Source organism: Lithobates pipiens, unplaced genomic scaffold (genome assembly GCF_037356315.1).
Source record: "Lithobates pipiens isolate NorthernLeopardFrog02 unplaced genomic scaffold, aLitPip1_a1.2 Scaffold_6, whole genome shotgun sequence".
In the NCBI taxonomy this organism is placed as follows: domain Eukaryota; kingdom Metazoa; phylum Chordata; class Amphibia; order Anura; family Ranidae; genus Lithobates; species Lithobates pipiens.
This window is the reverse complement of record NW_027507881.1, coordinates 7,369,193-7,384,200: the sequence shown is the minus strand read 5'-3', so window position 1 is coordinate 7,384,200 and position 15,008 is coordinate 7,369,193. Positions and strand designations below refer to the sequence as shown.

General features: G+C 43.8%; 1 protein-coding gene across 4 annotated transcripts in view; it reads right to left on the bottom strand.

Moving 5' to 3' along the window:
- The window catches only part of LOC143958211 (multiple epidermal growth factor-like domains protein 11), a 970,559-nt gene that overhangs the window by 370,915 nt on the left and 584,636 nt on the right, over positions 1 to 15,008 (bottom strand). For all 4 annotated transcript variants that reach the window (XM_077467688.1, XM_077467691.1, XM_077467690.1 and 1 more), the window contains exon 8: positions 2,024 to 2,160. In XM_077467688.1, coding sequence (XP_077323814.1) covers positions 2,024 to 2,160 — 137 coding nt within the window. The remainder of the gene's footprint in view (positions 1 to 2,023; positions 2,161 to 15,008) is intronic.

Below are 15,008 nucleotides of genomic sequence, written 5' to 3'. Positions count from 1 at the left end.
CCTCGGGTATTACTACTGACAAATACTCTGGTTAGCGGTGTGCAGCTCGCTTTATGCTGCGGGGGGGTACGGATGGTGATGCGGCATTATTACTTCAATTGAAAAACATGAAAATCCCCCCCCCCCCCCCCCCAGCCTGAATAAACATAAAGTCTGGAAGGCGTAACTTCCACCCCGTCAGATACTCAGAGTCACCATTGGGGATGAGCCTGATGTTACCTTCGACTCGGACATTGGATATTCGCCTGTTCTGCGAATACCGAACTTCGCTGCAAATTTGAGCGTCGCGGAACGCCCCCTAATGCACAGCGAGATCGCAGGGCATTGATGTCTGATGATTGGCCAAAGCATGCACCGGACCTGTATGCTTTGACCAATCACAGCATGATCTGCTGTGAGAGCCATGATTGGCCAGAGGGAGGGCGCCTTTAGCCAATCATGGCTCAGGGGGCTAAGTCCACGCCCCACACTATATAAGGCTGCTCACACAGTGGCTGTATATAGTGTTATGAATGAGAGACGCTAGCTAGAGGCAGGTTATATACTGTATATGTGTATATATATATATATATATATATATATATATATATATATATATATATATATATATATATTTATACAGTGCAGTCAGTGTAGTGTAGACTATATATACAGTGCAGGCAGTCTAGTATATATCTATATATAGATATATACATATACACAGTGCAGTCAGTGTACAGTATATAATATAGTGTATTGAAGTGGTTAAGGGGAACCCTATGACAGAATTAAGAGAAAAAAACCCGGCATGCCCCCCCCCCCCAGTCCATAATTTAAGGATAACAGAGTGACCCCGCCCCTTCTGACATCATGTACCGCAAGAGGGGGGCGAGTTAACCCGGTTCCATCGGTGGTGGCCCCGCCCTTGCCTATATAACAGCTGTCACAGCGAAAAGACAGCAGTCGCCGGGACGCCTCCCATTGAGGCAGAGTATTTTCGGTTTCTCTTTCTATTTTTCGGGTCTGTCGGCGCCATGATTGAAGATGGATGGACATCGCGGGACACTGTTTTTTTTTCTTTTTTAATAAAAGAATTGTCAAAAACTGTCTTTTGTGGTTTTTACTTTTTTGAAAATTTTTTGGGTGAATAGGTAGGGGTACAATGTACCTGATACCCATTCACATAGGGGGGGGCCTCCTTGTTAAAGTGGGCTTTCAGATTCCGATAAAGACCCCCGCCCACAGACCCCCACAGCCAATGGCCAGGGTTGTGGGGACAAGGCCCTTGACCCCATCAACACAGGGACAAGGTTCTTTGGGGAGACCCCAAAGCACACTCCCCATGTTGAAGGCAAGCAGCCTGGTATGGTTCAGAAAGGGGGGGGGTGCTCGCTCGTCCCTCCCCTTTCCTGGTCTGCCAGGCTGCTTGCTCGGATAAGGGTCTGGTATGGATTTTGGGGGGAGTTCTCCTTAAAATCCCTACCAGACCCGAAGGGCCTGGTATGGACTGGGGGGAGGGGGGGAACCTACACCATTTTTTTCAATGTTTTTTTGTATATTGATGGAATCCGGCAATTCATTACAGCCGCGAGCAAAATTTTAAATGACATTTTTTCCTTTAGAAATGTAATTTTGCTGCAGCACAGTAAAACACATCAGATAGATGCGCCACTTTACAGGCAGACTAAGGGGACCCCCAAGCACAATATTTAAAGGAGAATTTAATTTTTATTGATTCACTTTAAGCATTATTAAAATCACTGCTCCCGAAAAACGGGCGTTTTAAAAACTTTTTTTTGCATTGATACATGTCCCCTGGGGACAGACTCAGTGAATATCACATACTCCGACCTGGCCATCAAACAAAATTGGCTGCCATGAAATCAGCCCATGATGCCAAAAAGGGTTGGGGATCGCTCCCTTCCACTCATCCCTTCCACCTCATCCCTTCCACTCACCCCTTCCACTCACCCCTTTCACTCATCTCTAGTCTACGGCAGCAATAAAATCAGCACTGTGAGGTGTTGGGGGGGGGGTTGTTTACCTCTCCCCGGTGTATCCAGCGGCACACTGACATCTTCCAGTGACGGGATCGCACTGTCCACCGTTGTGGCACTGACACTCTTGGCTGCAGTTTACTCCGTATCTTCCCAAAGTGCACGGCAGGGCGCAGACAGAACCCTGTACAGAAGGAAAAAAGACAAAACAAATTCACATAACATCAGGAAAACCAAAATCCATCACTGAAAAAAAACAAAAAACTGTATTAATAATTCAAAATGATTTCTATCAAAAAATATTTATTATGATAGGAAAATATATGTCCAGAACTTTGTTATCCAGGTATCACTTGTAGTCAATTGTTTGCAGCTTGAAGGGAAGTAGAGTGCATGCTCGGGGGGGGCGTGACCGGATGTGCAAGATGGAGTGAGTGAGAGATGTGAGACGCCGTGTGTGACTCTCTCCCAGACCCCCTTGATGAGAGCCTGGAGCGCTTAGTGCCTCGGTCGGACGTAGCGTGCGGTGGGCTGGAGCTGTACATTGAAGCTGGACGGGAGGAGGAGTGACAGCGCATTACTGTACGATCGTGCCGAGCCCTCGGAGATCCACGCTTACTTCCGGGTCTTGAACCCCAGCGAGCACGGCCAAAGAAGCACGAGTACCCCCGACCAAGCCGAACGCTTTTGAACCCTGCCGAAGAGACGCCGCACACTGTGGACACCAAGAGGCCCTCCCGCTCTCCAGTAAGCCGCGATAGGAGGAAGGAGGTAAGCGGCAGGATTGCGGGGGGGGGGAAGAAGGCGGAGGTGTGAGGGGCATAGCAGGTGGAGGTCTGGCAGAGCAAGTTGTGGACATAGCGATGCCTGAGAACTGGTAACAAGTAAACAAGAGGGCGCCGGCCGGGGGTGAGAAGGACCTATAGCTTTTGTCCCCTGGAATTCATTGATTCGTTTTGTGCTCTAAGACGAACGAATGATAACCCAGGCAGTATAAGCAAAGAAGTACCTGCTGTAAAAACGAACGTCTGTAAGCAACGAACCAGGAAGTCTGTGATATGTGAATGGAGTGCTTGTGGACTGACTAACTATAAGATAAGATCAGTATCGCATTTATTGATTAACTGAGGGATGGTGGCTGCTCTAAAAATCAATTGGTTGAACGGTATCTGAACTAAGTGTGTGCAAATAAATGTCTGCTGTGAAGCATTAAAACAGGAAGTTTTGGTGATACATGAAGTGAATACTGGAGAACTGGTTATAAGATACGGTTAATATTGCACTAAGTAATCAACTGAGCGAGGGGCGGCTGGGTTAAAAAGTTAAAAATATATTAAAATACGATATATCCAGGACTGTTCTGTGGAAGGGGGTGAGAAAAGGAAATTAAGATGCAGCACTTGCGCTCTGCAAAGGAAAAAGGGGAAAAAAGTTCGCAACAGTCTACCACAGCAGCTAAATTAGAACAATATGCTCATAACCCTGCACAGTCATCACAGACCCCTCCAAAAAAAGGGCAGACAAAGGGGCAGCATGGAGAAATATCTGAAAGGAAAAGCATGGGTCAATCGAACATTAACATTAATACACAGGCCGGAGCAGTGTCCAAATGCCCAGTTAATAAAAAAGCGGGTGCAGGGGAACAGAATATGGAAATCACAATGGGTGACTCTCCTCCGGTTGAAAAAGAGCCAACAATTAAGGATGTGTTATTGGCCGTAAACGCATGTAACATCTCACTGAAAGAACTCTGTAATCAAATGAAGGGAGTGAAGGAAGATCTAATGCTGGTAAGGCAAGACCTACAGAAAGTGGTGGAAAGGACGACAGAACTTGAGTTAAGGACCAGCAGATTGGAAGACGATACAACATTCCTAATTAAAGAAATAGAAAGCCTGAAGGAGCAGTTCGGCGGATATAGAACAAGAATGGACGAAATGGAAAATAGGCTCAGGAGGGACAATGTGCGAGTAGTGGGACTTCCGGAAAAAAGTGAGGGTGTAAACCCTGCTGAATTTATGGAGCATCTTCTGGTTGAACTGTTTGGGAGGGATGTTTTTTCAACAGCGTTCTCAATAGAGAGGGCGCATAGGGTACCCTTTAGAGCACCATTGGAGGGGGGCCGTCCTAGGCCATTATTAATGAAGTTATTGAACTATAAAGATAAAGTGGTATTATTACGGAAGGCAAGGGAAATGGGGAATGTATTGTATAAGGGTGTTAGAATTTCATTATATTCTGATTTTTCCCCAGAACTTCAGAGAAAAAGGGTAGAGTTCCTCCAGGTGAAACGCAGGTTACAGAAGCTCAGGGTGCCGTATGCTCTGCTTTATCCTGCAAAGTTACGGATTAATGCACTAGGGCATACTCAGGTTTTTAGTTCCCCGATAGAAGTGGAAAAATGGATAGAAGAAAATAAAGAAAAGTTGTAGTTGTTGCTGGGGTTACTAGTACTGAGTGGGATGGGAAGATAGAAGGAGAGGGGGGGATGAAGTATGTGTGTTTTATTTTTATTTTTTTATTTTTTTGGGTGTGTGCTGTCTGTGTCTGTATGGGAGGGGGGTGGGAGGGAGGTAATACACGGCGAGCGCACTAGGTGAGGGTGGCAAATAGGTTGTGAAGAGAGTGGTATAAGGTCACTAATAGCCCCTAGGGTAACACCTAGGAAGGTGGGGGAGGGGCGGGAGGGAGGTAGAAAGGGGGGAGAGGGGGTGGGTGTAGTAGGGAAAATAGGGGGGAGGTCGAAGGGGGAAAAAAAATATAAGTATGCACTAATAAATGTAGTACAGGAAATAATTCAAAGCAAAAAAGGACACAAACTGTGGGGTGGTAAAACTAGGGGTGGTAAAAAACAAGGAAAATTTATTGATCACAAGGGGGAAAATGGTAATAAACGATCATACAGTATAATGTATATTCAAAGACACATAACATACGAGTTAATGGTGACGCCTAATAAATTTGTTATTATACAAGGGAGTAATATATGGGGAGTGTGGTATAAGGTAATAAAAGAAGTTAGAGGGGAGTTGGTGGGTACTGGGAGACAAATGGTTCTCAATAGTGTCATCAGTAGACTGGTTATTTCGCTCTCTTTCTTTACTACCTTAGGTTTTTCTTTTTTTTTCTTTTTCTCCTCTATATTTGTTTATGGCTATGCAGGATGGTAAAATTAAGATAGGCTCCTGGAATGTGAGGGGTCTGGGGACGCGGCTGAAACAAAAAGCTGTGCTATCCTTGTTGGAGGGATGTGGAGTAGAGTTGCTCTGCATACAGGAGACCCATTTAAATAGAGATACAATATACCGGCTGCAGAGCAGAAAATATCAATTTCAATATCACTCTGTTTATTCGACATATAGCAGAGGGGTGAGTGTCTTGGTAAAAACGGGGGTGAATTTTGTATGCAAACGGGTTAGCCTGGATGAAAAAGGCAGATACATTTTCTTACAGTGCCTAATTGAAAATAGAGAATGTATGCTGGCAAACATCTACATCCCTCCACCATTTAAAATGGAAGTGCTTTTTAAATTACAGGAATTTTTAGTGGGGATAGATGGTGTCCCTATAATAATAGTAGGGGATTTCAACACGGTATTGGATATTAAAATTGATAGATTCCCAGAAAAAACACTGGCGGAACCAGCTTGGCAGGGGAGGTTGGGACAGTACCTGGAAGAAGTAGGATTACGGGATTTATGGAGAACTGGGAACCCGGGAGTTCGGCAGTATAGTTGCTACTCGTCCACACATACTACGTTATCCAGGATTGATATGATACTGGGGAATGACCTGGCCTTACAAATGGTGGAAAAGGTTGAATATCAGCCCAGGGGGATTTCAGATCATTCCCCAGTGACAGCAGTATTAAAAATGAGAGAACGTAAGGTACAGAGGTTGTGGAAAGTGAACCCGCTCTGGCTAGAACTGATAAAAAAAGAGACAGAAGAATGCCCTGAGAGAATTCAGTGGGAATTAAAAGAATTTCTAAAAAATAACCGGGGTACAGTAACATCGGGGATCCTGTGGGACACTCTGAAAGCTTTCTTAAGGGGCCTTATGATCCAATCAATAGCAAAAATAAACAGGAAATCTAGGGAACAGGAGGTACAAATAGGGAGAGAAGTGTCAGAGGCTGAAAGAGATTTTATTAGTGACCCCACGCAGGGCAAAGAAAAAATCTGGTTAGATAAACAAGAAGAACTTAGGTTATTAGCCCTAAAGAAAGCAGAGATTCAGCATATGTTCCAACGCCAAGCCTCCTTCGCGGAAGGGGAAAGCGTGGGAAAAATGTTGGCACAACTGGTGAAGAATAACTCGGGTCCTTCCTCAATCTCGGCGATTAGGACATCTGAGGGAAAGGTTATAACAGAAACGGGGAGTATTTCCCAAGCATTTGAAGGATATTATAAAAACCTATATACTGCACAAAAAGTGGGGATGGATGAGCAAATGGAAGCATTTTTAGGTCAATTAGAGGTACCATGTTTGAAACAAGAAGAAAGAGAGGAACTGGAAGCCCCAATAACTTTGAAAGAACTTCAGGAAGCAGTTGCGAGTATGCCAAATCAGAAATCGCCTGGGCCGGATGGACTACCGATTGAAGTCTATAAAAACTTTGGCGAGATACTGATTCCTGAACTTCTGGAGATGTTAAGAGGAGCATATGGGGAGGGTAAACTGCCCCCATCAATGATGGAGGCGGTTATAACCCTGTTGTACAAAGAAGGGAAGGACGCCTTAGATGTTGCAGCGTATAGGCCAATCTCTCTCCTGTGTACTGATACAAAGATATTGGCCAAGGTATTAGCGACTAGGCTTAATCGAGTCATAGCAAGATTGGTCCATATGGACCAAACAGGGTTTATAGCCAACAGGTCAACGAGTATAAATATTAGAAGAGCCTTTTTGAACTTGCAGGTCCCAATGGATAACGATACTCCGGGTGCAGTGGTGGCATTGGATGTAAGGAAAGCATTTGATAGCGTAGAATGGGGATATATATGGAAAGTTTTGGAGAAATTTGGCCTGGGTCCTTCCTTTATAAGATGGATTAGGATGCTATATGACAAACCTAGTGCGAGACTAAAAATTAATAACGAGTTATCCGGGAAAATAGAGCTGGGGAGAGGGACGAGGCAGGGGTGCCCATTATCACCCCTGCTCTTTGCATTGGCCATAGAGCCCCTGGCATGTGCAATTAGAGCAAACCGGGATATTGTCGGCTTTGTAAGAAAAACTGGAGAGGAAAAAATCTCACTTTATGCAGACGATATCCTATTGTTCTTAGGGGATATGAGATACTCACTACCAAGGGCAATGGAACTGGTGCAAAGGTTTGGAGGCTTCACTGGGCTGGAGATAAATTGGGAAAAATCGGAATGTCTCCCTTTGGACCCAATTGGTCAGCAAACGGCCCTGGGAACCCCCCAAATGCCAATGGTGGATAAGTTGAAATATCTGGGAGTAACCTTGTCAAGGGATCCTAAGCAATATATAAGTTATAACTTAGTCCCATTACTGGCTAAGTTTAAACAAAAAATTGCTATATGGAAACGATTGCCTCTCTCGGTCGCTGGCAGATGCAATCTGATAAAAATGATATGGATGCCCCAACTTTTATACATATTACACAATGCCCCAATATGGATTAACAAAAGTTGGTTTGATAAAATCGAGATGCTGTTTAGGGAGCTAATATGGAGGGGAGGACAGGCTAGATTGAAATTGCGGATGCTTCAGCTACCGGGAGAGGAAGGAGGATTCGCGGTCCCTTATCCGGAGTGCTATTTTTGGGCGTCCCAATTACAACAGCTAGGGGGGATCGATGAGAAGAACGGAGGAACCCCAAATGGGAGATTAGTATTAACAGGCTCCCCACATAGTACCCTGATCGAGACCCTGGAAGCGGACTCATTCCAGTGTAGATGTCCTACAGTAAAAATGATGTTAAAGCTATGGGGTACAGTTAAAAAAAAAATGGGATATAGTGAAATAACAAAGTATACGCCTCTATGGAACAATAAGAAGCTACAGGAAATATGGCGGGTTGGAAAAATTGCAGATTGGGAAAAATGTGGTATTGTAAGGCTAAGCCATCTATATGGCGGCAAGGGTATTAAATCTTTCGACCAGCTGCAAAGAGAATTTAAGATATCACAAAATTCATTCTATGCCTATATACAAGTGAGGCATGCTTTAAGGACCCAGTTTGGAAACCTGTTATTAACATGGGAGGAAATGCCCTTGCTATACCCAGTAGCACAAGCAGGACCCACTAAAGGATTAATATCTAAATTCTATGCCCAGCTGGGTGAACAGATTAATAGTGAGAGGAAAGGGAGGGTTGAGAAAGGGAAATGGGAGCAGGACCTAGGTAATATAACACGAGCACAGTGGAAAAATATCCTAGCGGCATGCCCAAAGGTCTCGGTCTCTCCTCCTCAGAGGATTTCCCATTTAATGGTAATTAATAGAGCATACTATACTCCCCAGAAATTATTTAAATTTGGTAAGAGAACAGATGACTTTTGCCCCAGGTGTGGGGGGTCAGGGAATTTAATGCACATGCTTTGGAAATGTCCCAAATTATTTAGATACTGGGAAGGAGTGGTAAAGATAATAAGTAGGGTTTTTGGGACGGTAATAGAGTTAAATCCCATAGTGTGCATTTTAGGCTACAGAGAGGAGGAAGTAGAAAGGAAGGGAATAACAACGGCAATCCTAAGATGTTTATTTCAAGCTAGAAGGATGATAGCTAGGAGATGGCAATCAAAGCTACCCCCTACAGTAGAGGATTGGACAAGGGCGGTAAATGACTATCTATGTAAGGAGAGGGCAGTATATGCAAAACGAAATAACCTAAAGGAGTTTAATAGGAACTGGCGAGAGTGGATAGAAGTGATGCATACCCCAGTTTAAACCATGATAGGAAAGGGAAGAGGGGAGGGGGGATGGGTAATGGGAAGGAGTAGGGTAGGGTACATTAAAGGTTTGGGAATTATTATAACACATTTATGCTATACTGTAGGATAAAAGCACCAATATATATATAAGAGGGGAGGGGAGGGGGGGCGGGGTTGATAGAAGGGATGGGAGGGAGGGGTGGGGTTATAACAATAGGAAAAACGTAGGAATTGCAAAAATAGTGATGGTAGGAGAAGGGGGGATATGGTACTGTTTAGATAATGTGCTTTTGTTTTTTTTTGCTAATTATATGTGATGTATGGATGTATCTTCATGTCCCCCTTCCCTTCCTAGAACTCTAAAACTCAGATCTCGGAAGGGAAGAAAGAGGTATTTGAACCCTGGTAATGTTATTTTAAAATGTGGTTTGTATAAATGTGAAAATTTAATAAAGATTAATAATTTAAAAAAAAAAAAAAAAAAAAAAAAAGAACTTTGTTATCCCACCAAAATTAAAACAAAACAAAAAAAAAACAGACCCAACTGCACATGATAAAATAAAACATTGATATACAGTAAGTGCCCCAAAACGGCCAGCTTGGAGTGACCCTTCGTTTTCATATATAACTATCCGTAATGATGGCAAAGCACAGATCACAGGATCTCTATAGATATACACCGATCAGTCGTAACATTATGACTATCCACCTAATATTGAGGCGGTCCCCCTTTTGTCCTCCCCACCAAAACAGCCATGACCAGTCAAAGCATGGATACCACTAGACCTCTGAAGGTATTCTGTTGTATCTGACGCCAAGCCAAATCAGTAGCAGACCCTTAAGTCCTGTAAATGGTAAGGTGGGGCCTCCCTGGATTGGGCTTGTTTTTCCAGCACATCCCACAGATGCTGGATTGGATTGAGATATGGAGAACTTGTAGGTCAAGTCAACACTTCCAACTTGTTGTGCTCCTCAAACCCTTCTTAAATTCATTAGACCAGGCCACTTTCTTCCATTGCTCTGTGGTCCATTTCTGATGCTCATTTGCCCATTGTAGGTGCTTTCGGCTGTGGACACCGGTGGGTCAGTATTGACACCCTGACTGGTCTGCGGCTACATAGCCCCATACACAACAAACTGCGATGCTCTGTGTGTTCCGACACCTTTTCCAGCAGAACCAGCATTCACTTTTTTAGCAATTTGATCTCCAGTGGCTCTTCTATTGGATTGGACTATAAAGTCCAGCCTTTGCCTCCCACCTCAATGAGCCTTGACCACCCATGACACAATCCCCGGTTCTCCAGCTGCCCTTCCTTGGACCACTTTTGGTCGGTCCTGACCACTGCAGACCAGGAACATCCTACAAGAGCTGCAGTTCTGGAATTGCTCTGACCCAGTCGTCAAGCCAATACATTTTGGCCCTTGTAATGCCGCGTGCACATGACCGGATTTTTCAACGGACTAGGTCTGACGGGCTTCCAGACGGACTTCCGGCGGAGTTCCAATGGACTTTCTGAATGAACGGACTTGGCCACACACAAGCACACCAAAGTTCAATGGATTCGAAACGTGATGACGTGTGACCGGACTAGAATAAGGATGTTCATAGCCAGTAGCCAATAGCCAGTAGCCAATAGCTGCCCTAGCGTCAATTTTCGTCCATTGGACTAGCACACAGACGAACTGATTTTTCGACCGGACTCGAAAGATTTGAAACATGTTTTATTGCTAGGTCCGTTGGACTTTTGGGGAAAAAAGTCCACTGGAGCCCATACACGATCGTAATATCCGACGGATTCATTCGAAAAGTCTGAACGTGAGTCACTCAAATCCTTATGCTTGTTCATTTTTTTCTGCTTTCAACACATTTCAGGAGCAACATGTTCACTTGCTGCCTAATATATCCCACCCACTTTCAGGTGCCATTCTAACGAGATAATCCATGTTATTCACTTTACCTGTCAGTGGTCATAATGTTATGGCTGAGTGGTATATACCTAAAATATTTCATACCCAGCCAAATTTTTCATCATATATTGCAGTTACATCAATTCACTATTATATTTTAGTTGCGGTCAGGGACAGTTCAAGGTGAAAACCAAAGACTGTTCCATCAGACTTGTTTGCAGCAGAAATATAGATGGCCTCAAATGAATTCCCTTCTCACAGGCATTGATAACACTCAAGAACAGAGAATTAAATTAACAGGAAAAATAACCACACTGTTGTTCTCCTGACTTCTATCTAAGACATGTAGGTTTCTCAAATATACATGGTAAGGGGCATGATTGTAAAAAAAAAGATCACAGACCAATGTGTTCAGGCCAATTCATGAGAGAACCCTGATGAAGTCAGGCGACGAGTGACAATACACGTAGGGCGGAGCCAGGTGACGTCGGACCTGCAGACCAGAAGTGAGCTTGCATCCTGAGTGGATCTTCTTTTTCTATAAGATTCTAAATACACTATATGTGAGTGCATCTCTTAAAGGAGAAGTACAGCCTGATCGTCTGTACAAATTCCAACACGCAAAATTCCTACGCATGCTCGGAAACGAAGCATTGAACTTCATTTTCTCGGCTCGTCGTAGTGTTGTACATCACTGCGTTCTTGACGGTCGAAAGTTCAGAGAACTTTTGTGTATCCGTGTGTATGCAAGCCAAGCTTGAGTGGAATTCCATCTGAAAAAGCATCCATGTTTTTTCCGACGGAAAATACGCTCGTGTGCACGGGGCATAATACCTATATCTTGGCTATAGGTCAATATATGAAGGTGAGGGAGCATCTATCCACTCCAAAGTGGTGCACAGAGTGTGGAAGTGTGTTTGCAGCACTGGACACTTGGGATCGCTATCCTTTATGCATGTGGAAAATTACACTGGAAGTAGTTGAAGACATCATGAGAAATTGGATTATGTTTTAGGCCCTTTATAGATGTTTATGCATGTGTGTTGTTTTCTTAGCCTACATCGGTATGAAAAAAAACGATATACAGTTTGTATAAATAAATATATATATCTATATACACACTATATTGTCAAAAGTATTGGGACGACAGCCTTTAAACACACATGAACTTTAAAGAGGAAGTAAACCCTGATGAGTTTACTTCCTCTTTCATTCCCTGCAAAGGTAAAGCATAATGGACTACTATGCATCGCATAGTAGTCCATTATGTGTCACTTACCTGACACAGGAGCCAGCGATGTCACCGCTGTCCCCTGTAGTCCGGCGCATCCATCTTCTCGTGGGTCTCGCTGCTCCACCGCTGTCATTCGGCATGCGCACGCGTGGCATATTCGTCGTTGACGGTGCCGCGCTCAGTGCGCCTGCGCGTCGCTGTCTACGGCGCATGCGCCGTAGACAGCTGTCACAGTCTTTTAGTAAATATCTCCTAAACCGTGTAGGTTTAGGAGATATTTCTGGGACCTACAGGTAAGCCTTAATCTAGGCTTACCTGTAGGTCAAAGTGTGTTGTAAGGGTTTACAACCACTTTAATGGCATCCCAGTCTTAGTCCGTAGGGTTCAATATTGAGTTGGCCCCCCCTTTGCAGCTATAACAGCTTCAACTCTTCTGGGAAGGCCATCCACAAGGTTTAGGAGTGTGTCTATGGGAATTTTTGACCATTCTTCCAGAAGCCCATTTGTGAGGCCAGGCACTGATGTTGGACAAGAAGGCCTGGCTCGCAGTCTCTGCTCGAATTCATCCCAAAGGTCTTTTATCGGGTTGAGGTCAGGACGGTCAAGTTCCTCCACCCGAAACTCGCTCATCCATGTCTTTATGGACCTCGCTTTGTGCACTGGTGCGCAGTCATGATGGAACAGGAAGGGGCCATCCCCAAACTGTTCCCACAAAGTTGGGAACATGAAATCATCCAAAATGTCTTGGTATGCTGACGCCTTAAGAGCTCCCTTCACTGGAACGAAGGGGCCAAGCCCAATCCCTGAAAAACAACCCCAGACCATAATATTTTTTTTTATTGAAGGGTTTTGGTTTTTAGCTTATGGTGTGTCAATAAGTCTTTTTTTCTTGGTTCCCATGTCCAAGCAAATATTCGTAATCTGCCATCTACAAATCAAATCTGGTCACTGTCATAGACAACAGTTACCGAATATAGGCACAGCTGTGTCGCCTGTGATAACAGTGATTGCCTATGGATACATTGACTCTAAAGAGCTTATCCAGTAAGGCAATATAAAGAACAATCATTATATGCAAATCATAGTAAATTAGTACATGGAGGCAAGTCTGGGAAACCACGAAATTTTGGACTGCAATGGGTTACTGCCCTTTGCACAAAGCTCTGCCGCATTGAACCAGCCTGTACAGCATTGGAAGTATTTGCACACAATGACCCAGATTTAATAACAAAGCATTGTAACTCAAGTTTTGTGGGGAAAAAAAAACAATCCCCTCCAGGTAAACTATATATTGTAAACTTTTTTTTTTTTTGCAGATTCATACCTTACTTCACTCGGAAGAAATTGCTGTTTGTTTCACCGAGTCTTTTCTCACTGATTTTTACATTATACTCACTTGGCTCGTTGCCTTAAGCCTCCTACACAACGATCGACAACAAAACCGTGGATTTTTTTCTTCGAAGGGTGTTGGCTCAAACTTGTCTTGCATACACAAGGTCACACAAATGTTGGCCAACAATTATGGACGTAGTGATGTACTACGTGGTTGTTCAGCTCTTTAGCGCCACCCTTTGGGCTCCTTCTGCTAATTTTGTGTTAGTAGAAGTTTGGCGAGTGTTGATTCGCGCTTTTCATTTTTGGGCTTTTCAGTTTGTTTCTGAGCGGCCGTTCGTCAACCAGTTGCGGAATCGGAGATGAGATAACGTGTTGTTTATTATTGGCCTTGGAGTTATTGCTTTGACATTATTTTTTTCGTCGAATAATGATTTGATTTGGTATATTTTCTATATTTTTGGATGCATAGAATGCACTTTTTGGTTAAGCTTTATTGGCAGTAGGGATGAGCCGAACACCCCCCGGTTCAGTTTGCACCAGAACTTTCGAACGGACCCCAAATTCGTACGAACTTTAGAACCCCATTGAAGTCTATGGGACTCGAACGTTCGAAATTAAAAGTGCTAATTTTAACAGCTAATATGCAAGATACTGTCCTAAAAAGGGTTTGGGGACCTGGCTCCTGCCCCAGGGGACATGGGTCAATGCCTAAAATGTTTTTAAAAATGGCCGTTTTGGCGGGAGCACTGATTTTAATGACGATTAAAGTGAAAAAAAAAAGTGAAATATTCCTTTAAATATGGTGCCTGGGGGGTGTCTGTAGTATGCCTGTGAAGTGCCACGTGTTTCCCGTGTTTAGAACAGTCCCTGCACAAATTGACATTAAACAGAAATAACGTCATTTAAAACTGCTTGCGGTTTTAATGTTATATCTGGTTCCTGCAATATGGTTGAAAATCATTGAGAACAATGGCATGGGTAGCCCTCCCTGCCCATTACCAGCCCCTTTGGGTCTTGTACGCATATTAAGGGGAACCCCGTACCCATATGAAAAAAAAGGAAATGCGTGTGGCCCCCAGGCCCTATATACTCAGAACAGCAGTATACAGGCGGTGCAAACAAGACAGGGACTGTGTAGGTTTGTTGTGTTAAGTTGAATCTGTTTGTAATTTTCAACTGGTACATTTTGAAAGTGTAGCTCCAGTCAAAAAAACTATTTTTAAGCTTTTTGGAAAACATAGGGAAGGGTTATCACCCCTGTATAATTTGTTTTGCCGTCCATCTTTTTTCATCTCACTTGCTGTTGTCTCCTTCCATTTGCAAGTAGGAGATGTTTGTAAGTTGGATGTTTGAAAGTAGGGGCCTGCCCTATATGCTCTGCAGAAATGGCGGAACAAGGTGTTGGTTTTACCACAACATTGTAAGCCCTCAAAGTGACTCTTGGTGGGCGCTGGAGCGCCCTGCTGTGAACGATTATATCAAGAATTGTAATTACATGCCATTGTTGAACAGTGGTAGAAAAATTTACCTTTGGTGGTTGTGGTGCTGGTGCCACAACACTATAAGTCCTCACAGTTACTCTGGGTGGGCACAGGAACGGGCCCTCCTGTGAAATATTATATCAAGAATTGTAATTACATGTCCCTATTA